At 43.0% G+C, this 24,714-nt stretch overlaps 1 protein-coding gene across 1 annotated transcript in view; it reads right to left on the reverse strand. All coding sequences in view use genetic code 11, as the record gives it.

Moving 5' to 3' along the window:
• The window catches only part of EGR_02635 (Insulin receptor), a gene marked incomplete at both ends in the record, with an annotated part of 25,877 nt that extends 1,242 nt beyond the window's left edge, over nt 1-24,635 (reverse strand). Inside the window, 24 exons of the mRNA XM_024491884.1 lie at nt 244-387; nt 446-575; nt 3,419-3,665; nt 8,924-9,040; nt 10,048-10,426; nt 10,543-10,630; nt 10,856-11,165; nt 11,229-11,343; nt 11,406-11,608; nt 13,682-13,890; nt 14,131-14,267; nt 15,382-15,447; nt 17,149-17,455; nt 18,085-18,255; nt 19,196-19,449; nt 20,377-20,430; nt 20,505-20,631; nt 20,724-20,956; nt 21,591-21,777; nt 21,867-21,965; nt 22,039-22,252; nt 22,641-22,819; nt 22,887-23,510; nt 24,590-24,635. Of these exons, the coding sequence (XP_024353699.1) occupies nt 244-387; nt 446-575; nt 3,419-3,665; nt 8,924-9,040; nt 10,048-10,426; nt 10,543-10,630; nt 10,856-11,165; nt 11,229-11,343; nt 11,406-11,608; nt 13,682-13,890; nt 14,131-14,267; nt 15,382-15,447; nt 17,149-17,455; nt 18,085-18,255; nt 19,196-19,449; nt 20,377-20,430; nt 20,505-20,631; nt 20,724-20,956; nt 21,591-21,777; nt 21,867-21,965; nt 22,039-22,252; nt 22,641-22,819; nt 22,887-23,510; nt 24,590-24,635 (4,640 nt within the window). The remainder of the gene's footprint in view (nt 1-243; nt 388-445; nt 576-3,418; nt 3,666-8,923; nt 9,041-10,047; nt 10,427-10,542; nt 10,631-10,855; nt 11,166-11,228; nt 11,344-11,405; nt 11,609-13,681; nt 13,891-14,130; nt 14,268-15,381; nt 15,448-17,148; nt 17,456-18,084; nt 18,256-19,195; nt 19,450-20,376; nt 20,431-20,504; nt 20,632-20,723; nt 20,957-21,590; nt 21,778-21,866; nt 21,966-22,038; nt 22,253-22,640; nt 22,820-22,886; nt 23,511-24,589) is intronic.
• Between the last annotated feature and the right edge of the window lie 79 nt (nt 24,636-24,714).

The following is a 24,714-nucleotide window of genomic DNA, read 5'->3' on the forward strand; positions in this document are numbered from 1 at the left end:
CGTACACTCGGAAAAACTAGTGTACGCTGGACACCAGGGCATTGACAGTGAAGTGAGGCGGGTTGTCTAAGGATAGTTAAGCCTCAGGGACAGCTCCTTCCGTCGGAGCTTTTAAGGTATTGTTTTAACGCTAGATTAGTTCCTTAAATGTAGCCTCAAAAGACAATTTAGTAAGATAGATACAGTTTGCTCTGCTTTAAATTTCCTCCACAGATGTATGTGGAGAGAGAAGGGTGCTCTCACAGAATGTCCGGAAATTTGGGCGGCCAGCCCTGTTTTCCGAGATGTCCACCATTCACCACCAGGGCGATCACCTCTTCGTGTGAAAGGCCGGAGAAGGGCAACGCGGCGAAGGTGGCAATCTCCCACAAAACCACGCCGTAAGACCTGCAATTAATGATGCATATGGTCAGAACGTAAGAGGGAGCACGAAGCAACCGCTTACCAGACGTCTGATTTAAAAGTAAAGTAGGCCTCGTTCAGAGCCTCCGGCGCCATCCATCGTACGGGAAGACGTGCTCGACCTTCCTTGCGGTAGTATAGGTGGCCGGACACATCTCGTGTAAGCCCAAAGTCTAAAAAGCCAGATGATTAATAAACAAATAATTGTAGGATTATCAAATAGTTGGAGTTTGTCCCTCGCTGTATGGAAAAAAAAAACCTGGCGCACGAGGTAGATCAACGACCTGGGCCGAGGGTTGTTTCGGCTAATCCCACGTCAACGGTAACGGCAACCGCGTGCCAAGTTTGCACATTTTAGCATTTGGTGATTTCTTTAGTGCGATTGCAGTAAAACGGTCATTTTCGATCAGGTATAATTCGGTAAGAAAGTCATTCAAATGAAATAAGGATTTTTTTTGAGTTGATGAGGCAGAAAAAGTAGTCCTCGAGGAGTGGAAGCTGCGTCAAATTTTATTTCTCTTGTTACCAATAAAAGGCGAAAAGCTAACTTTTCGAAATCCCGCATATTCATGTGCGTGAGTGTTCTGCGTTCACCGTTGCTACAGGAGCACTGGTCCATTGTGAAGTTCGTCACACGACGTCTTCGTTGTGCATCAACCAGGAATACAGAATCTGACAAGCATTCCACAGAGGCAACTGTTGTGTCGTGCATCGTCAGCGACAAATGTACACTCTGCCAACCGACTGGTCGAACATCCAAGGTGTGTCAACACTGCATGCTGCGTGGTGGCTGTGCTTGGAGGCGTCTTCTGCAGATGTGAGTAGACGTCGACGGTTTCGAGTTCGGCTCCTTCACTTACAAGAAACTGCGCTCATTGCCACTGTGTTTGTTCCGTGTGCAAACGCACACTGGTTGACGCCTGTCATTCCTGGTCATTGGTGTCTGGTGTGTGGACTGGTCCGTGGATTATCAATGCGCATAATGGAACGCGCTTGACATTTACTACTGCACGTAGTGCCACTTCAGGAACGCCTTTCACTCGAGCTCTAAGGCAAGCGGTTTCGGTTCACCATGAATACTTCTTGTAAAAAGCACCGATACTTGAAAGTAATTACAGATCCGAATATGGAGCGCCGATAAGTGGCACACATATGCACGCCGCATGAGCGTCCTGTTTGATTAAGCCTAATTCGGCCCTTTCTCGAGGCACTTTCTATCTCCCTCCCTACTCTCCCATGCAATGGTTTTGGCATACGGCGGTGGCTGTTTAACGCAATTAGCACTTTAGTAATTCGATCAAAAAGGTGTTGGAGATGGCACAGTAAGGGAAGGAAATGCATTCATTAAGATTAATTGTTTCTTTCTGTCAGGAGGCTTGTGAGAATTTCTGAAACCTGGCCAGCACTTGCAACCAAGACGAGTCGACGGGAGTAGACGCCTCCGAAAGCGTAAAGCTTAAATCAAGTCGAAGGATGAAACGTGACTACGGGGCGCAGTGAAATGAGTGCTTGAATAAGCAACATTTGTATGAATTGGTTTGTTAAATCAGAGGGTTTATTCATATATCCTCTTTGATTTTTTTGTATTACTTATTTTACTGATTAAGTTTCTTCATGTTTATTACGATCACTTAGGTTGGTTTTCAGTAATACAAGTTTTATTACATTGGGCCTACCTTCAAGGACATGAGGATATAAATCGTGCCAAGGAAGCGGTTGACGCTTTGATGAGTGGAAGAAAATATCACCACTAAGCCCGAGGCTGCTGGACGCTTTTAAACGACTTGAAATTCTAATGTATCGGAAAAAACTGGTAATAATTCGACACCACTCGGCTGCCAACTAAAAAGAAGATATGGCCGATCTGAATCCAAACACGTCGACAAAGGCCAATGACCTTCTACTTTTGGCGCTCACCGCAGAGTGTTTCCAACACCTCAAGACAAAAAATAGCAATGAAGTTGACACCCACTTGACAGAGTCTGGACGAAGCCGTTTCAAGTTTTACGTTTTTTTATCAAAGGAAAAATCATACTTCATTTTCATGACAAATTTTGGTGCTTGAGGCAAAATGATCACCAAATCCTAAAACAGGAATGAGAAAAACAAAGTTAAAACAAGATGGCCCTGAGTGAGTCTTGGAAACCATGGCGATATCTACATGGGAGTACGGACTCAACGTTCCGTTTTGGCCAAAACAGCTCTGCCCGTTGTCTGGAAGCAATTTCGCTAAGAGGAGCTACAATTTCGAACGACAATGGCAATGACACCATCACGCGCGTGCCACTTGAACGGAGGAGCGAAGCGACTCATAGGTCACAGTATCTTGGAGGTGAGAGTATGGACTCAACACTGCGAATCTAAGGCAGGGATGGACAAAATGTTTTCTGGTCCACTTGATATCAAGCCCTCTTTCAAAACTGATTTTATGCTCAAAGCCAAATAAATGTTAAAACTTAGAGCAACAGATGAAAATAGAGTCCATGTGTAAGCGAGCAGCTTTAACGATGCGGTCTTAAGACTCATAAATCACGACGGTGTAGAGAGATATAGACAATTAGCAAACAACGCACCACCTATTGCAGAGCACACCTGTACCACAACCGTTTCCTACAACCTTGGATAAAAAAGGGGCAACGACATCGCCTCACAGGAGGTTAGAATAAACAAAGCAGCTGGGAGAATTGCAAATCGAAGGGGTGAGAAGGAGAACCCAACCCGAGATACGATAAACAGTAGTATTGGGATAGTAGTAGACTCGTTGCACGTAGGCGATTCCCATGAAAACAGATTAAATGGAAGCCATAAACGGCCAGTTTTTTTGGATAAAAAGTCACTTCAAAGACCCAAAGAGTAATATAATGTGGAATAGAACGCACCACCTATTCGGGCAGAAATAGTTTAGTGAAGAATAAACGATTCCCACCCCAAAGTCGCTTCCCACAATCCCTCAACATGACAATGGTGTGGCCGATTAAACGAAGCGACTGTATGACATATCAGACAGAGAACATACCACCAATTTTGACAGTGAGACCGACACCAACTAGACAATTGCGAGCGGCGAGATCGCGATGCACGAAGCCCTTGTACTCGAGGTAGGCCATGCCATCGGCCACCTCGGCGGCCCACTTGATGGCGTACTCGGGGGACACAGAGCCCTGCGAGTAGTCCTCCTGCGCCATCCGATGCCGGAGGTACGTCGCCAGGTCACCATGCTGCATCAACTCCATCACCACTATCGGCTGCCGACGGAACAGCACCTAAGCCAAAGGCAATTAATGGTCAGGATGGCTCCTCGCACTAGCGCCACGCAAGCGACAAGAGCGGCGTTACTACCTCCAATGACTGCTTTAAATATTGGGCACTAACAGTACCTGAATTCGATTTATGAAACTGGAGCTTCCTCATTTTAAAATTCAAACTTTTTATGAAACAGGTAATTGCCAAACTCTTACTTTTAGTGTCTAGCTATTTTTTGAAGCATTAATAGGCGTAGGAGTTCGTAAATGGGGCACAGAAAGGCTGGCAGACTAGCAACGTAGACGTCAAAATCCTACATCCAATTAGTACTACACAGTTATCAGCACACTGGTGTATTAAAATGCAAGCAATGCACAAACTTGGCATACTACTATTTTCAATAGATACAGTGGTTGAAATACAAACGTGCCTGAATTTTTTTATCCACCGCAGCTCGAAACAAAGCTACATGCTTTGTTTCGCAGAGCCGTCAATGCTACGGTTGCTTTAGTGGATCCAGCTATACGAAAAAGGCGCATCAAACCACAATATTGACCCGCCAGTAGCGTGACTAATAACAAATAACTTACAAGATCAAAGGCTGAAGGGAAAGTTACAAAGTAATATTGACTTCCCGTCATACATCATGACAGGCCTAAAATTCTCTCAAAGTACGATCAAAACAGAACAAATGCTGTTAAACTTAGGCAAAACGGAGGAGTAATAATGCCTCCGGCCCTATACAATTACCGAGGCGGGAGAACACGCTCAACAATTCATGGTATGACATTTTAAAACGCATAAAATACTGTTAGCGGACGAATGCCTATCTTAACACACAGGCATGTAGAAAGCCTATAAAAATTAATAGGAATCTGGCATGCTAACATCTAGCCATCTTGTTATCAGTCCACAAGCGGAAGCGTTATTTCTACCCCCAATGATCACAAGATACTCAATTGTCCACGGTGGTTAAAGCATTTGTGGTTACGAGATTCGTTCTTCCCAATAGCTGCTATTGGCCAACGACAAGCTAAGACATCTTTAAAACGACAAGAACAGAAGGTTTAGCTATCCCTAGCTAGAAACTTTGAGACAACTTATGACTGTCTCAATTGCAATTACGATGAAAACCGATTGGTGAGTTTGAAGATTTAGGCAAAAGCTTGAATACCTTAACCATGCGATGGTGACAAGCAACCCCCAGGAGGCTGGGGGTACTGTAAATGTCAGTGATGACAAAGTGTGTGACCAAATTTGTACATGCTTTAAAAAGTTTACAATATCCACAAAAAGGAACCTTATTAAATGGAAACATTAATCAAGCCTGTTTGTCTTCCAAAATTGGAAATGACATTAACCAACTCTTCCCAAAATAGTTAATTATATAGTTACACCAAGGCATAAACAACCAACCCTAAACAGAAAAGGGAAGCTATGAAAGTGTCGTGCCAACGGTTAGAGCACCTTTAATTTGGATGATTTATTTGCTAGGTCACCACTACCAGAGCTGATAAGAAAACGCCTAAACACTAGACAGCCTAGAGCAAAAGCCCAGCAACGTTCAGGTTTCACGAGAGCAAAAAATGAGATAATTTGTTCGAAGGGAAATAGCCAGAGCGTAACTGTTGCCCTGAATGAGCGCAAATTGCTCAATTGCCTGATGCTTAAAGCGTTTAAACAGAATTTGAGTTACCGAGTTTCATCCATCAAAATTAACATGTTAAGACATAACGATGAGCAACATCGGTGCGGTTGTGATAAATGGAGACTGTTAGTTTGGCTATAATACCCAACACTCGAGAGTACTAGCTCAAAAACAAGGTGAAGATGTTATTCAACTAGTAGTGACAAGCTTCCTTACCACGTTCCTAACCAAATCCCCAATCAGGGGAGAATTAACCACCACAATCCACGGAAGATAGGTTCTATTGAACGTTATATACCACAAAAGCGAGAAAAAGAAGTACTTAAACAACTCAGACCGGAAGCACCCCACACCCACTTTGCTGCTTTAAAATTGACTAATTTGTTTACAGCACAATGTGGTGCATGCACTCCTCATCAACTGCCAGAGAACACATCACACCTAGGTGACAATGGTAATGAATTGCGACTCTACAAGGACATACATGATGTCAGAACACCTGCCCGAATTGGCTCGTCTCTGAAAAAATTGAAATACAGGGTACTAGAAATATATAAACTTAGTTAAAATGAATAATTTTCTGGCTAATTTGGGAAATTTTTAAGGAAGCAATTTCAACGAGCACCTTGGATGCCCTGCACGAATTATAACACTTTTACAGCTGCGATACACACAAACCGCTGGAATCAGCTAGTCCACTGAAATATTAGGTGAAAATACAAATGGAGGCGAAAAACTTAAGAGATGCTATGGAATTAGAAGCTCTACAAATATAAAGTGAGTGGCTATTTATAGCATAAAAGTGGCATTAATAGAACAAATGGGCTTTGAAAAAGCAGATGGAGCGGCGATGAAGATTACATTGAAGTGAACAGTGGCATTTTGACTATTGAGGTAAACGGTTAAGCTCATCTACGACAGCTAATACCAAATAATAGGCTTAACCCCCAAAATCAGTTACACCTTTGACAATAAAGGTAATTTATTACGAAAAAATATCTGATTATGAAAGTTGTCCATCAAAAACCGCACTAAATGATCATGTTCAAAATGGAACCCTTTTAAAAAGGGCGAACGCAACTAGTTGCAAGGCCAAACTGCAGAATTGTTTATGTTGTTCAAGGTATTCGATGGGAAGTAAAGTGGAGCAAGAAAGGCCGTCACCTAGATGCCAGCTTTTACGCTCACCCACTTTGCTACTAATGGAAAGGTTCAACACTAAATAGCAGTATAAAAACTCTGAAGTTTCAAAAAAAAAGAAACCCCCTACTCAGCAGCCTGATCTAAGATATGGGAATACCCTGCCATAAGATGAAATATTGTCTTTGGAGGGCATTATGCAATTCTTCTTAGACTCATTAAACAGGGTCATGAACGCCTCAAAGCGATCAGTTCAGCCTGCATCGCCGACCTGTTAAAGGCAAGCCCAAACACAGACAAACAGAGGGATGATTGCTGAAATCCGATTAGCCTAAGCAGTCGTCCTCAAAATAAAGGCGTTTGTAAAATAATAGGAATAGCAACAAGGCATATTTTTATTTAATGAATGTAGGCCGACCTATAGTATACCATGAAAAAGACACTGACAAAAACATGCATCCTGACGAAGTCAAGAGACGGATGGATTTAGGATGGCTGCGAAATTGGGGGTAAGGTGGAAAATGGTCATTCTGCCAAGGATTCTGTTTATGTATGCGGAGATCTGGTAGACATAATCAAGGTTATTCAAAAACAGGCTATCAAATGTACGAAAAAATAAATTCCTATAAAAATGACGATAAAATCTATAAGTAGTAGCAAGGAGCGAGGAATTCATTTGATGTATGGGTAAGTTTGGCAATCCAAAAATGGCATTAGGAATGCGGAGGTCATTTGGATACCTCTTAAGAAAAATTAGCACACCAAAAGAATTACAGCCATTTTCGCGGCGAAAGATTGACTCTTCTTTATTCAAGACATAAGTTCGATTGCAACATAAGTTCGTTCACACAGTGAAGTGGCGGTAGTGACAAATCTACTAGCTCAAAGCACAACTTAGTACATCATCCAAGTAAAAGTACATTCTTGGTTAAACCGTAGATAGAAAGAACGGACTCGCCATTCAAAACTCCGTTTATCAACACAGTTGTAAAATTTGCATTCGGTTACTCCCAAAATAACCCATATATGGTAACGAAAAGATATTTGCGGTAAACCATCGTGGCCGTGATTACTTCACTGTTTTGAAACTGCATGCGAAACGCTAGCGTCCCCAAATCGAAGGGGAAGAGTCCACAATACTGTCCACTTTTTTATGATTATTGCACAGAATGGTAAAATACATAAATTGGACTGAAAAACTTTACCCCAGAAGAGTTGGTATTGCAGGTGCGTGATTGTGAGCATGTTTACTGAACTTAATCCAGCCTATCAAGTTAGCAAACAAAAAATGACTGCCTTATATTAGAGCCGAAAGAGAGAACAAAGATTACTTTAATAAATTTATATGGAAATGCAATGAATTCGTGCGATATTATGCTAAAAAGTACACAACTGAACAAAGTTTCTTGAATAATATTACCTAACAGAAAAACAGCACAACCGACGGTCTCTTCCCAAACGGATAAAATTTATCTTTAACTGACACTTTTATAATACGTTTTTTAATAAAAAATGCAGCCCCAGTCACACCTATTTCAGTCCCACTTTTATCACTCGACCGGCTATTTCAATTCCATACGCGATTGTTCCATCATTAGGTGCTATTGCCAAGATACTACCGGTGATAACTTCGAGAAGGGAGAAACATCATCCAAGGAATACGCAGGAAGAGGATACAGATAAGTCTGTGACTCTAGTTTGGCCTTCAGCGGACGACCAACTCAGACCAAACAACTCCCTCCACTCGACTACACACGCTACACACAACGTAATCTCATGCACGTGAAGCGGTGCCTCAGCAATGTCAAGTACTGAGTGGGTCACTTCGGTATCACCAATACTGTATTTGTTCGCCTCACATCGCTATATAACAACATAAAGTCCATTTCTCATCACATGTCAGTCAGTCAGTTAGTCGGTCGGTCGGTCAGCGATCTGACATGCACAGTGCACCTTTACGCCCTACGCGGTTAAAGTCGAAAACAAGTTGATAGTCTCTCGTCAGATGGTGCATGGCATGTGGCTTCCACGACTTCCTGTCTCCCGTTCACATGAGCACGGCAATCTCAAATTATCTTAAACACTGGTGATCCAAATTCTTCGTTGTCAAGGCTATGGGACGACGTTTCTGAAGATGATGCATCTACTTCTTAGTGATTTACCCATCACCATAATCACTGAAAACACTTGAGGTAGGCTTTTACAACTGTGAAGACGAGTATGAATTCGTAAAACAAGCTACCTCGTATCACACCCCTCACGTCCAGTCAGCAATTTTTTGGAGTTCGGAATTGCAGAAAACTGGTAGGAGCACAAATAAGAGCACTGCTAGACTGACGCATACCTATGCTCTGCAATAAACGCATTCCAAGTATTCCTATAGCTTATAGTAAATAATTTTAGTAAGGTATAACGAAAATAGCACAAACTTTTTCGTCACATGATACTAACAGTAGGTACGAGCGAAATGTTTCGTCTAAATAGGCTCACCTGTTTTGAAACAATTCCGAGTAGTCGAACGATGTGGTTGCAGTTGAACTGTTTCATGTGGGAGGCCTCGCCAAGGAACTCACGAACATCCTCGTATGTGGATCCGGGTGATAATATCTAAAGGCATCAGTGCAAAATTAACAGAACCACTACTGACGTCAATGAGTACCTTGAATGCAATTGACTACGGTAAATGAGTCCTCTCCATTTGTCAACAAACTCACCGGACGGGAGTAGTTAGTTTTCATACCAAAATTCTCCCTTATTATCTAGTAATTCATGCAAGTAGTATACAGTAAATCGCTTCGTAAAATCAAACCGAACTTTTGATCAAAAGTGTTTAATTTTAGATGGAAAGGAAAACCTCAAGGCCGAAGAGCCGTTTAGTAGGGACAAGGCGAAAGTCCAACTGAAACATTCCTAGTGCACCTGGCCAGATTATCAAATCTAAGGCATAACAGAACAACTAAGGAACATTGCAAATAACATGAGACTGCATTATTCGCATGTTCGATAAATGAACTAAGACTGTTAACGAAGGTGAATGAGGGAACGATTGCCGAAGACGCTCATCGGTTGACCCCATTAAACTGTCGGAAACGTCGCTTTCTTAAACTAGTCTTTAAAAAAAAACAAAGTTACTGCATAATATCTGGCAGATTTTACTCCAAACGCTTGCTCTCACTGAATAGGGTTCCGAAAATAGGGCCTTTAATTACCGTCAAGAATTTCCAAATTTACAGAAAAGCTTCAAATAAATAAAGAAATAAAAATCCTAGCGCTTGGCTCCAATAGTCATCATAAAAAAACCTTTACGTGCCGCTACATCACAGTGGCAATGACATTGTTAATCATTTTTAACAGATTTTAATGCGTCATGTCCGCGTTGTGTTGAGGAGATTGCAAGAATCCACAAACTGCTCTGCTTTTCAATCAATCACGTAGTTGTTCATCATTGGTACCAATAAGATATAGTTTCGATGAGATCGTTTCCGAGGTTTAAAAGTAAAAGCATTAACTTATAATTTCAAAAGAAGATTGCACAAGAGACAAATTAGCACCACATCTACTAAATCAACCGGGATGCACGTTGATCAGGGTTTAGCGCTCAGGTTATAACTAACTTTTACAGCAACATCCATGCCCTGAGCATCACCATTGGCAACAGAGCCACGACGGAGGCGTTTCGGTAGGATGGAAGTGAGCCACTTTTTTGACTTCAAGGCGGAGTGTGTGAAGGAAGGTCTGATACCTCCCCCTCCGCCAGGGCTAGCACTGCCCCCATTAGCGAAGGTGGTTGCGAGGTGGAGATACTCGGCCGCAGGTGTGGTGAGGCGAGCGAGACGACCGCGACAAACAAGGCCGAAACTACCCTGACCCAGTGTGTCCTCTACGTTGTAGCTGAGGTCTTTTGGGTCCACCTCCCACTCGTCCTGAAAGTTCTCCAGCAACAGCGACTCCAGGTACTCCGACTTGCGGTTCTTCAATGCGTTCATTCTCCGTCTGCCAGATAGGAAATTAGCCACATGCGTTGGTTGCACAGTTGCGCAACGAACTTAAGCTTCACGGCATACTAGGCGAAAATTTGGGGGGACTTTGCAAAGACTCAGAAGACTCACTTCTTATTCCGGTAGTCGAACCAGACGGCTAACGCAATAACAAAGCCGACTGCTAGAAGAGTGACCACCAAAACTGCCACTATATGAGCTGTTGAATGAAAATATTATTTATTTAAAAGTCACTCGAAAAGTACAAAAAATAAGGCAATAAATTAAGGATGAAACAAAGCACGCAATACTATAGCGTAAACTAATTTTAAGATCTTCAAAATAAAAAATCGGCCCATTTGTTTCCTCCTGGCATAATTTCTATTGACACAGCAAGAGTAACGGACAAAAAAGTCTCTTTTTTATGGAAATTAGTATATCTCACATGGCTGAAGGGCATCATTGATCTGCACGTCAAAGAAGTGTGACTTGGTCCACGATCCATTGCCTGCCAAAGAGACAGCCATGACTTGCCATTCGTAAAAACCAGCGCGCAAAAATCCCAACTCCGTGAAGACGGTTCGGGTGGCAGGGTCGCACTGTGGGTTCGCACCTTCAGCTTTCGCCGCCCGCTCCGCGATCACCACCGCTCCTCTCTTCGACACCGGCGCTGCGCAGCGCAGACCTGCTAAAGCCTTGATCGCTGTGTCATCCTCCAGATATTTAGGTGTCACACAGATTACGAACCATGGGAGCTGAAAAGAAGATTGTTGTCCATTACTGTGTCGAGAGAGTAGTGTGGTAAAAATAAATCTCACAGAGGAGGACTCCTCTGGAACGGTAGAAGCTCCCTCAGCACGGCGGTACTGCAGCCAGTAGTAGAGAATGAGTCCGTTAGGACTCTGTGGCTCATTCCAGAAAAGCAAGACGGGACTTGCGGAAGCCTCTTTTGAATGGTAGTGGCAGAGGTAGCGAAAGAAGTATTGAAAGCGAACCGAGAGAGGTTGCCAAGGGGGTCGCTCGAGTAGTTGGTGGGTGGCTGGCTATTGCTGGTGGTGGTGGTGGCTTGGAGGGGGGTCAGGGCGTAAAGACTAGCTGAGGGCACCTCGTCCGCGTGTGGAAGCGCCTGTGTGCGCTGGGATATGCGCACCGCCTGGCTGCAACCCGCGTCCTGCTCCAGATCGCAGTCTTCACTCGTCTGGGAGGGGTAAAGCGCCGATGGGTGAAAGAATGTTTCAGTGGAGTGTAAAGCGCAGTAAGAGTAATTTACCAAAACGGTGACTACGCTGCAGAGAGTTTAGAGGAGGAAATGAGTAGTAGAGCAAATCTAAAACGCGCAAAACAAAATCTGGGTTTTGTCACTCCACTTTTTGTGATGTGGTACTTGAAGGGATTTCAAGAATGTTTCAGTTCCTTTTCTACATAAAACACGCAGAGAAAAGCACAAAAACCAAATCAATATTAAAATAGTTCCCGCGAAATCTTATTAAAAATACCACTAAGAATGAAATCAAAAGGGGTTTTACTTAGGATCGAAAGAAACAGAATTGCGCTACAGCAGGACTGCCTTCGAAACGAGTAACGTTTTATGAGGTGAAATCTGGCATAGAATATTGGCGACTAAGAAACAAAAGTTCGTAGTAGGAGAAACATATAAAATGAAAAGTGAACTTTTGGAGAGGTATAAGAAATCGTACACACGTTCAAAGTGACAATGTAACTAAATAAGCTAGTGTGACTTTACACTACAGTAATGATAACAATAGAAAACTGTTTCTAAGCAATGTTTAATGGAAATCCTTTTCCGAGAAAACATTATTTTGAGAAATTTAATGTATTCCTACAACCAAATATCTCTAAATATCCACAAAAAATGCAGCCCCAGCCACACCTATTTCAGTCCCACTTTTATCACTCGACCGGCTATTTCAATTCCATACGCGATTGTTCCATCATTAGGTGCTATTGCCAAGATACTACCGGTGATAACTTCGAGAAGGGAGAAACATCATCCAAGGAATACGCAGGAAGAGGATACAGATAAGTCTGTGACTCTAGTTTGGCCTTCAGCGGACGACCAACTCAGACCAAACAACTCCCTCCACTTGACTACACACGCTACACACAACGTAATCTCATGCACGTGAAGTGGTGCCTCAGCAATGTCAAGTACTGAGTGGGTCACTTCGGTATCACCAATACTGTATTTGTTCGCCTCACATCGCAGTGAGTTTTTGCAACGTACTTGTAAGGAGTCAAGATAAAAATGACAGACTTTCATCTCCTGATGCATGTCGTGTGGCCTCCACGACTTCCTTTTCCCTATTGATATGGACGTAAGCTAATTGTTTCAGCATTCACGACCTCAGGCATTACTGAAAGTCATTCCTGGCACGGCAATCTCAAATTATCTTAATCAATGGCGATACACAATCTTAATTGTCGAGATTAGATGACGTTTTAGAATGTGATGCATCTATCTTTTAGTAATTTATCATCAAATCAAAGTTACTTGTTAAAATCATTTCTGAACGGGATGTTGTTCAACTACTGCACATTTCCCAAATCCAGTACAGGAGGCCATATAAGAAGCGTTTGCATCATTGGAAACAATTTCAACGTAGTTTTTAAGGCAAACCAGCTCGAACCACATTTAACAGGCTTGACCGACGTTTTATGACGTAAGGGCTTGAAATAGCGGAAAAATGGTGGAGTATTGTGAGGGGTATTGTACCGACAGACTGACGCATACCTATTTACACTTTGTGATGCGAGAATTTCACAACTTCTTATCCCTTCAAATAATTGCACCCAGCTCTATCGAAAATCGCACGAATTTTTTCGCTCATCGAATGTCACAGCTATCGTCTTTAGAAACAATAAGATACAATAAAACACAGCCATCGTGATATTTTTGAGTTAACAAGACGGTGGAAATCTCTGACGGAAATGTAGGCTAATAAAGTGAACGCAGCTTAAATGAGTCTTGTATTTATGGACATTTATATAAGAAAATCCTGCATCAATGGTAAGGTAATTTATCGATAGTAAGGGCCTATCTGCCTATGAATAAAAATAAATGGATGTCATAACTTTAGTACACTCCCTGATTCGGCGAAACCTTCGCTTCTGGCCTAAGTTAAGCTAAAGTTAAATGCAGAGCATCCATTTCGATATGAAACCTAGGAATCAGTGTCAAATAACATTTAAAAAGTCAATGACCTTTTGGACCGATAACAGGTGATAACATTCCCAGTTTAAAGCCACTTACACAGGGCATCGGATTGCCATATTCATCATGAGGCTCGTGACACGCGGAAATGAGGAACAGGTACTCGGTGAAATGCTCCAATCCAGTCACCAGGAAACTCAATTTCGCCGGCCCACCGACATCCCCATTGCTCTCGGGAGAGACGGGAACATGTATGGTCTTTTGAGGCGACATGGTACTCATTACACCCGTGTCACGACGTTTTCGAACTAAAAGCATGAAGAAACTCGAGTGTAGTAGTAAGAAATCCATTTTGACCAGTCATTCCACCGCGCCAGACTTTCAATCTTGAGCAGTACGATCTCTCGTGATTCGACCTCTACGACTGCGACCCCTAAGCTGCTAGACTTCTAGCTCTTCCAGAAACGCTAGAAACCCATCACTTGGTAAAGTTTTCAGGAATAAGTCGAGCGCTGCACAGGCAACCGGTTAAAATGGCAATTACTCACCAATATGAGAACCATAGCCATAAAGGTAGTCGTCTCTATGGGCGTAGTCGTAGAAGCGCTGCATCCTAAATCGAGATAAGCACACCGGACGATCAGGATCAGGTAGTGTGGTGTGGTGAGAGCGTGTGGTTGTGGAGCTAAGGGGAGGAGGAGGGAGGGGGAAGGATAGGATAGGGAGTAGGAGCTGAGGGTAGGGGAGGATAAACAACTGTGGATGAGAGCACGAAGCTCCCACCCTGCGTGTGAGTCCGGATTCTATTTTATGCACTACGGGGAGAGGAGAGCAGTTGACATCAAAAAACGGACGATGATTTGTGGCAAACAACTAGCAGGCATGCAGCGCGTCCAAACGAACGCAGACGTAAATGTGAGACGAATGGCCAACACAGATAGACATAAAAGGCGAGGATGATAAACCAACAAAAAATACGAAATATGAAACAGAAAGGATATGACAATGAGGTGATGAGAGGTAAGCGAGGGGCGAAGGTAAAACGGGGAGAAAGATAGTGCACTCACGCCTCCTCGAAATCCATATAAAAGAAGGGTTCTTGACTGTCGAACTCAAGGAGGCTGAAACCGTTTGCAGAGGGTTAGAGAGAGTGCATATAGGTTAATGGTAGGCAGTTAAATGGCGTGATTATAAAATACGCATTTTCTTATATATACACATACGTACATTGAATTCAAGCAATAATACTTAAAACCAGCCAGGTGCGGTGAGTAACCAGATTAGCTAGAGGAAAAGGTAGAGGGAGATGGGTCGCTGAAATATTTGCAGCACAGAATACGAGGTGAGGCAAGTGCGCGCGCACGCAAGCATGATCGAGTTCAGCCCAAATCTGTACTCGGCATTTACTTGATTAAGCAGTGTTGCTCTATGGCAAAAGCGCAGTAAGTCGCAGCCAACACAAAGCAAAATTTATAAGCCTCATGCCAACCAATGGGTATGTGCACGTATATGCGTGGGGGGAGGGGATAAAAGCTGTGGCCATTAAAACAACGGATAAGGTACAGTAACCCCGATCACCGGGACAACGGACACAAAAATACTCAATAAAATTAACTATAACACACGAATAAGCAATTTCGACCATGCAACGCGGTCTGACTTCAACACCGGTATTTAGGTGGGGGGAAGAAGGGGTAGCTTATTCGAGGTCGGCGGGGTTCCATGGATCAAAAAACAGGAAAGGCACACTTTTGTTGTTCCGGTTGAAAGATGTCAGTTCTGTGGGTGTGTATACTCACTCCTTATCTTCACCTTCATTGTCATCTCCACCAGCAGCTGCGAGGTCGCTGTCGAACTCAAGATAACTGAAAGCACACACAGGAGACGCTGTCGAATAGGCGAATCATGGGTGCAGATGGGAACATGCTTTGTAAGGAGGGAAGAATAATAGCAGCACTCTAAACTATCAGTACTAGTCGTAACAAATAACAACAAGTGCTAGTCACCCACAACCCAAAAGTGGCTAATTTTTTCCTCAGCCTAGGAAAGGATAAAATTTAACACGCATTGGCGTGCAGGGGTGACTGAGGAGGAGGAAATAGAGCGCTTGCGTGTATGCACGTACCAAAACAGACAGAAAGGTAGTTGGGAGGAGTAGGAGGAAGAGGGGAGGATAGGTAGGGGGATGGGGAAGGAATGGTGGATGAGTGGGTGGAGCTGGTCAAACAAAATCACAAGCATCACAAGGGGGAGGGAGAGGATAGTGGAGGGAGTGGGCGCTATTTAGCGTTAACTTGCCATAGGCTCCGCTTTGGTCGGCTTTTACGCCTCTTGTAAGGACTGTTGTAATAGCAGCCGTAGAAAGCAGCGTAATTAAGTTTAGAAATGATTTTCCACACATCACCATTAGTTTAACGTTGCAAACAAACACGCACACATTAGGAGGAGGTGGGATTGGTGAAAAAGTGGTGGTGAATCAAAGTTGGGGAAAGCGTAGGGGATAAAGAGAAGAAAAAAAGTCATTAAATGCCACACCAAAAAACATCACTTGATATTTAAGTGAGTCTACTCCTGCTGTTTGTAAAGTCGGTTGCTCATGAGTTAACAAAGTAGTGAATTTGAAATGGACATTTATCATTCCCTTTGCTGTATCCACCCCCCTCCCCCCAAAAAAGAACAGAAAATCGATCAGCGAGTGATGTAAATATTGTATAAAAAGACTTCGTAGTGCTGTAGTTCATGTAAAGATTTAGGATGACAAGAACGTTCCGTGTAATGTATATGGAGGCATACATAGGACTTTTTGCAACCCATTAGAGCTGTCATTTAAAACTAGTGGTAAAAGAAGGAAGCACTTATTGTGGTGGCAAGAAACTGAACCCGACGCATGAAGTAAACAAGGGAAACAAATGATCAGTAACAGGACTAGGGTAAACAGTTGAAATGTGGCCTGTTGGTCAAAAAATGCCCGACGGGCGTAAATAATACAAGTGAGGCAAAGAAAGTGGAGAATAGGTTGATTTCTGCTGCATGAGTCGAACAAATGTCGGGAGCAAAGAGGCCTCAAAAAATGTCACCTCGCCGCTAAGATGCAAGGTCGAAGGGCCTCTATACGGTGTATGGTGAATAGTGACCGATTAACTTTGACAGCCATAAGAGTTCTTTTACTCCAATGGGCATTAAAACAGTTCAAAAGCAAAAGCATGATATCAATTACATTATATACCTTGAAGCTAAAATTTCCGACAGTTTCATATGAATTAATTAAATGACCGTTAAAAAAGGGATGAGCCCGACAATTGCGACTGAGCAGCTGGTATCGGTCTCACCCTTTGTCGCACACACTTCAGAATATAGATATAAATTGAATTTCAAATTTATATCACCAGACCTTGTAGCAGCTACTAGTTCCACAAACGGCTAAAACACCTTCCACAATTTTGTTGAGCCCTACTAAAGTTTTTATTAAGACAGTGAATACGATAAAAATAAAATGAAGCAATTGGTCATCAAACAGATTTTTCACGACTAAGAGTTCGGGACCGAGAAAAGATAAAGTGACTCACACTCGGGGGATGAGGATGATTTTGTGCAGCTCATCCTCAAAACGGATCATCTCACGCCGTTGCAGTTCCTCCAACAACAGCTCAGAGCGTTTGAGACCTTTGGTGGAAGAGGATGAGGTGGAAGCAGAGGAACCAGTCCCTTTACAGAAGGCGTCGCAGCCCTCCGATGCCTCTTCCCCCTCCTCCTCGGCCACCTCCGCATTCACCGAGGAGGAGTCGTCCGGACCCAGCGAATGACCACCACCTTTCCCGCTCGTCTCATCGGAGAGGGTATTGGTGGTAGAGGAAGCGCGCTGCTGAAATGCAACTACACCCACACCGGTACTTAGACGGTGAGTATCCTACATCCTTCCCTCCCCCACCTTGCCATCAAACATCAAAGGTCCTGTTTCCTTAGTCAATTCAGCCTGACTATTCACGTTGAAAATCTGAGATGAGACCAAGGTAGATAGTAAACAACGCAAAGTAGACTAATAAGTCCCTTTTCCATCCCTTATGTACGTGTACATATACATTTTAAATATCTAATTTTCTCCGGCATCACTTCGAGAACTTGAAATCACGCACTTCTTCTTGAATTAATTGCTGCCCGAATTCGGAACAGAACAATTGGAGAAATAAGATAGGTCACTGAACATGAAGCACCCGATTCCTTCAACCACATAATGAATTTTGACGTGAGGAGCCTGAGCTAAGGCCAAGACAGATGAGGGCAAAACGAGGATAGCTCAAACCTACTCCAAGTCGCAGTCTGACATTTCATGTTTGGTAATATTTTAAGAGTTAACTAGGTGAGATCATAAAACATAAGATGGTAGATCACATCAGCCAACAAATCTTGAGTGTTCACGTAGGGCTTATTTTGATTACAACTAAACGAGAGTAGGTCACAATACGGCAAATCAAAATTGGAAAATTTTACATTAAATGTCTTACTGTTGTAGCATGCATCGCGAGAAAGGAAGTCATTTTTCTCCAGCTTCATCTGCAGGTAGCGGATACGATACTCGACGATCTTCCCATTCGGACGGTTGGGTGGATTCCACAGCAGCTGAATGCTTGTCGGACCCGCGGATATGGCTCGCAAAAATGTCGGCGCAGAGGGAGCTGCGAAAAAACAAAGTTCTTCCTATAAATTTCTATTGAAGACTACGATTAGACCGAATAAAATGGCGTTACATTTCACCGCATTATTGCTTGTTCGCGTGTTTTTGTCAATATTGTCAATAACAAGGAAGACCTATGTGAGATGTTCTCTACTTAGACACCGCTTAAATGATCCAAGTATTACGTCTTCTTTCGTCTTCGGGGAAGTCTCAACGCGCTACACACTGTATAGTTATGGTCAGGATTAAAATCTCGTTTAGATGAAATTCAGTTACCAATGATTTCCAATAAATGAAGAAGAGATTGCAAAAAATAGTATTTTAAACGGATGAAAGTCTAAACATTTTAGCCATAAACTAAAATGAAACGGAAAACAATTCATGGGAAACACGGTGCATACTAAGGGCGCCAACCTTTCACAGTTCTACCTATTTATCAGCTCTTTCTTGCATATATTATGCTACAAAACAATTCGGTGATGTTTGGGCCTTGTATATGAAGTTAAATCATACTATGGCCCTATACGGGATGTCAATGGCCCTGATCATACTGTTTGCACCTCTGATCCCCAGGCATTCTGCATTGTTGCAGCTGTAATACATGACTGTTGGAATTGACCTCCTAGGCGAGACCCTGGTGAACACGAAACTCGTTACGTAACGGCCGTCACCTACCCCCGAGGTAGAAGTGTATGCTGAGCGTGTGGAACTCTGCTTACTGCAACCCGTGCATAATATCGCCAATAAAGAACGCGCCTACCTAGTCAGTCTATTCGCTCCAAGGGACTGAATGCCAAGGAGGAAGAGATAAACGCCGAACCTATCACAACAACACTGCCTATCGGTATTATACGCCTTCGAAGATCGCCTATGCGCTATATCTCAATCACACAACTAAGTGGAAAGAAGGAACTGTGAGCTATGGAGGGAAGGACGCATACTTGCGGGCTTCGTAGTGAAGTGGAAGCGCCGGCTTTGAGCACCCTCGTGTTTACTCAGCGTAGCGATGGTGATGAAAGCAGAGTAGGTGGTTGCAGGAGCAAGATTCTCTAGGAGACATGTTAAAACCTCCTCCCCTCCTCCGCCTCCGCCGCCGATACTAGCGGAACCACGTGATGACGACGCGCCGATTCGGAATTGTGATGGTGATGAGGGAAACTGGGGGAGGCCGCAGTTCAGCTCTGCCTCGTTCCATCTGGAAGGAGCGAAGAACACGACAATATACTGCCAACATTGTGGTGAAATGGGTTTTTAATGTTTAAGGAATTTACTGATTCTATAAGTGAATTTAGGAGCGAATACCTTCTGTTTCAAAGTACCCCGATATCTCACAATATGGCCCCGAAATGAATCGTTGGGTTAATACATGAAAAGTCATGAAGGACAAAGATATGACGTGAGGCTCACCCAAGCCTTACAGTAAAAGGGTCAACAAAACTAAAACCCTCAGCTACTACGTATTTCACGGCTAAGCCCGCACCGTATTCAACCATCAAAATTCAACTGATCAAGGCCTTCAACAGCGAAAAACCCATCTGCAGTATTTCAGTAGAGACCGCTACCAATGAACATAAACCTGACATTGGATTTGGCCATAATGACAGAAGGTAGACTTTACAACCTTCATGTTGCAAACAAAAGGGTAGCAGAATCAGAACAGAAAAACCCTACTCTTTCCCACTAAAACGATTTGTGTAGGAGTTAGTCCAGCCCTTAAAAAACAACCGTTTAAAATAGCTCGCATAACAGATTGTGAGCTGTGAAGATACTCATCGATATACCGGAAAGATATACGTAGAATGAGAGAGCTTCAACATCAAAGTCGAGTTCAGATTTAACGCGAGAGGTTCTCAAAAGTGCTCACGGTTGTTACATAGTGTGAGAACTTCTGTCATGATCTCCACCAGGTTGGCAGTGATTTTGAATAAATGTCCTGCCTATTTAAACATCCCTTATTAGCATTCCCATCGCGTGTACGCAGGTTGGAGACTCGTGATTACATCAATCAGTCACTAGCACACTTTATCGGCCAGACACACAGTCAATTAATAACTAGTGTAGATGACACAAACACAGGTTGTGAGGGACCTTAAATCAGTAATGATAAAGTTCCAAGGCTTACGCGCTATCACAGAAGGTATGATCGTAGATATCGGAATCCCAAACGCGGTTTTCACTAGATCAAACAAAAAGACAAAATTTTAAGCCCGATAGGGGGGTGAAAGGCTCTAGGGAGAAAAGCAAGCCCACCTCCTGCCGTAGGAGATTATGGCGGGGAGGATTTGTCTAGGATCATTCCATGCCATGCGATTCATTCGCAGAGTAACACTATTCTGCATTTCCTCAACAACAGTCACATTCAGGGGTTTTGCGTTACCTAAATCGACAATATAAAAGGAATACAGATTTATAAGCCACGACTTCTGCAACAGTGAATTAGTCAGACCCCTCTTTCCCCAGTCAGCTCACACAGAGCATATTCGCCGTTGGAGGTGTTGATGAGATCGAGTTCAGAGGGGGTGAGTTCTCGCCCCGTCACGAAGGCAACTCTGCCGCTAAGGAAACTCTGGATCTTATCCGGACAAAGGCGATTGTTGACGCTAAATTCGACGCTGCCGGAGAGAATCTCCAACTTAGGTGAGCCTGGAGGGAGAAACCACAGGTCCTCCAAATTCCCGTTCCATGTGATCTCTAGGGCGGTGCTGTAAGGTACCGACAGAATTACATAGAAGCAGTTTAGTCCAAGCCTTTGAAAAGGCAGCTAGGAAAGTGGGAAATTTAATCAGATCACGAATTTACAAGGCCACTGCTACTACTACTTGGAGTACTTCCCATCGATACGTCCTCCAATCAAACAAAACAGGGATTAAAAGACTCCAAAAGACTTGAGGATTTTTGCCGATTTTAACTTAGATAAGGGTGATTCTGAAACGAAATTGGGGTTTTGGAAAAGAAAATCATTATACATTGACAGGTGAATATATATAGTTAACAGTATAGCACTTTGCATAGACGCTAATCTAGTAACAAAATAACAGAAACCCGCAATTCAAAATGATTATAGGCAATCCAAGCCTATTGAAACTTGTTTAAAAAAACTTGACACCTAAAATCGTCGCACTTGTGAGTAGATTTTCTGGTCAATCAAAAGAGCGACATTAACTTTAAGTGAAAAGAGCATTACTTACATACCTAGTGCACCATTTTTTTCAAATGTAACTTGAGGGTAAAAACCTCGAAATCTATCTTAAGCAACGTAAACCCATGAGGTTAATCAGCAGCATTCCTGTCAAAAAAATCAGGAGAGTTTTTAATCACTCAACTGTGCAAACGTACATGCCAGAATGAGACGGTTCAACAGGAGTCACCAATCCATCCTTAACGATGGGTTCAGTACCGTGAATAGTCCTTAAGTGATGAAGGAATGAAAGAGAGAGCAGAGCGTCAGAGCGGATGACCCTCAGGGAGCGGTAGATGACACGGAGACTAGAAAAGGCCTCAGCGAGGGAGGTCGACAAATCATCTGCGCACAGAAGACGCGACTGATAAACAGCCATTTTAAGCCAGAGGGAAATGAAGAGTTTAGGTGCAGGAGAGGAAACTCAGGCATACCTTGACCTGTCCTGATACTGATAAGCACAGATCGAGCACTGAGACAGTCCTTCACAGAAGCTAGGTCAGCTTGCTGATAAATGACAATATCGCCACAATCTGCCAAACAGTCAAGAAGTCAGAGGACATAGTCTACCAACAGGCGGATTGACATGGGTAGCAGGGAACTCACCTCTTTTTACTTCCTCACAGTCTACACCACAAGGACGACATTCCCCGGAGGGTGAACGACGAAAACTCCTGTCACATACAGGGACACACTCTCTCCCTTGAAGTGAAAAGCCGCTTGGGTGGAATCTTGACCGTTGAAAGACCCAAGAGAAGAGGTCCCTCGGAATGGGCTTCGATAAACACGCATTCCTAGTCACGCAGTAGCGACCGTAAAGCTAGCAGCAACGAAGAGAATTCGACAGTTCAACTGGAACGCAAATCTTACGCTTATACAATGCACACTGATCTACAATCCGGAGCAGTTAATTCAATCAAGTTCTAATATTGTAAAATGGAGATTTTGCACGGTTATACGTAGGATTTGTGCTCATGATAATGCGTATATATTTAGATTAAATCGTCAGTCATAAAAAAAAAGAATCACCAAAGGATGTAGTTGTGACTCAAATAGCAAAAATGACCCGCCAAACTAAGAAGTTTAGCCGAAGCTCAAGCCCATTTTATTAATAGACAAAAGTATGCGTTATTTTGCGCTGTTATTCAGCACTAATTATTAAATAAACAAACAGAAACTGCCAAGGGGTATTGTAGTGATGCAGTCACCTCGTATAAGCCGTCAGGACAAGAAGAAAGACACATATCATTGTGATGGAAATCCCGACAAATGAGGCAGTCTCCTGCTGTGGGACCTGTACAACCGCCCAAACAATTTGGGTGACAACACTCACTGATGTTGTGTATCGAACAGCTCAAAGACGCATCCCGACACTTAGTGGCGCACACTAAATCAAAAACGAGATGATTTAGCATACCTTTTCAGCTTGAAAGGTAAAAAAGTTTAAAAGTTACCGTGTTGACAATGATCGCGAGACCAACAAAAAGATCGGGGCAAATTGTTCACGGTAACCCATTCGCAACCAGAGGGACAGGCATTAGCGCACAAGTCAAAAAGGCCCTCTTTGCGCAGCAAATCTTGCCCAAAAACACCACCTCCGTTTCGACTTGCCACACTGTCGTTAGAGATGGGTTTAGAGGGATATGCCGAGGGGGTGAGAAGATGCCAACCAACAGTATCTGTGTAACACATTTGAGGATTGTCAATCAGCAGTACCCCAAGCCTTCCCAGCACTCGAAGACAGCGGAGACCGATGCCTGAGAGAGCTGTGTGGTGGATGAGAAGAGAGCACGGGGGTATGGCAACTTTGCCCTCGATAGGTATCTGAGCCGAGAACGGTAGAATCCCATGGATAGCGATCAAATTTGGGAGGAAGTGGGAGAGATCACCACTACAACTGGAATGCTCTACAATGAGAGAGCCGAAAATTTGGAAAAGTCGTGGGAGACTGAGACCATTTTGGACGCATTGAGTGTTCGACAAGCCACTGATAATAAGGTTGCCATTTATTACTGTGCAGTTGATGAGGGGATCCAAGGACTGAGGCTGAGTCAAATCCAATACAAAACTTTCACATTCTACGGAGAAAAATATCTCGTTTAGTTACGATAACGCTAGAAGAATAGAAGAACTCGCTGATATCTGCATGAAGTAACGTAAAATATGAAGAGCATTACTGTCAAATTAAAATGACAAAGCAAGTAATGTACATGTGAGTACATAGAGATTAGAGAATCAAAAATCGTACATGGAAACACATCGTCAGAAAGATATTTGCACACATACTGATAACAGATGGATGTAACAAACTATATTACAAAATTCTTATCTAGACCACACTATACAGACCACCTCTAAGGTCTAAGAATTCTGTAAAATGTAGTCATAAGCGTCAAATATGAGAAACAACAAACCTAGTTCTTCGTAATCATTTGGGGAAGCACATTCACTGTCTGTTGCGAGCAAAATACGGACAAGCGCGAACACAAATATCCAGAGCGACAATAAATGGTTGTGATACATCAGTATCGAGTAGCAAGGCGAATAATAGGCTGTAAAGAATAGAAGAAGGCGGCATTTATAACCACCACAAGGAACTACAAATGGACCGGCACCAACTGGTAATACCTGCCAATAGCACATTTAAACATAAAAACAAATGCTCTTGCTTTTAACTGCAAGTATCAGGGCATAAATACCTTCTATAAATATAAAACAACAGTACTAATTATTTTGCCATGGTTTTAAGTTATATTTCAAAGAGTGGGTTTTGGGCGAATTTGCATTGATGCATATGTTTACCGATATTCTACAGCAACTGCTCTGCTTAATTAGTTGCGTATTGTGTACAGGGTTCGAAACCTTACATGAGGGCCATCATTTAAAGGACTGGCGGTTACATCTGTTATACTCTAAATGGGCTGTTCAATTACCAATCCATCCATTACTTCTTTAAATGTGCGTATGCTGGTAATAATCACAAGCCTAAGCCACCTTCTGACGTCAGCCTTCTACTCACTTAAGGTTCTTTTAAACACGACACCCATGATATAATAAAGGCAGTTTACTTCAACGATGTGATTTTAGGAGTGGATACCCCGCAGAACACCGTGGTAAACCCTGTTGACCTTTATCTATGGATCAAGTTTAACAATACTCTTGGCCGCGTTGACATTCTTAAACATCCCTGAGCTCCCAACCATCGCCAACTAACATGCACCATTTAAGCCAATTATCGCCGATCTCTCCTTTCCTAAAAGAAACTTGATCCCACTAAGCACA

This window comes from Echinococcus granulosus (assembly GCF_000524195.1).
Source record: "Echinococcus granulosus chromosome Unknown EG_S00012, whole genome shotgun sequence".
Lineage (NCBI taxonomy): Eukaryota > Metazoa > Platyhelminthes > Cestoda > Cyclophyllidea > Taeniidae > Echinococcus > Echinococcus granulosus.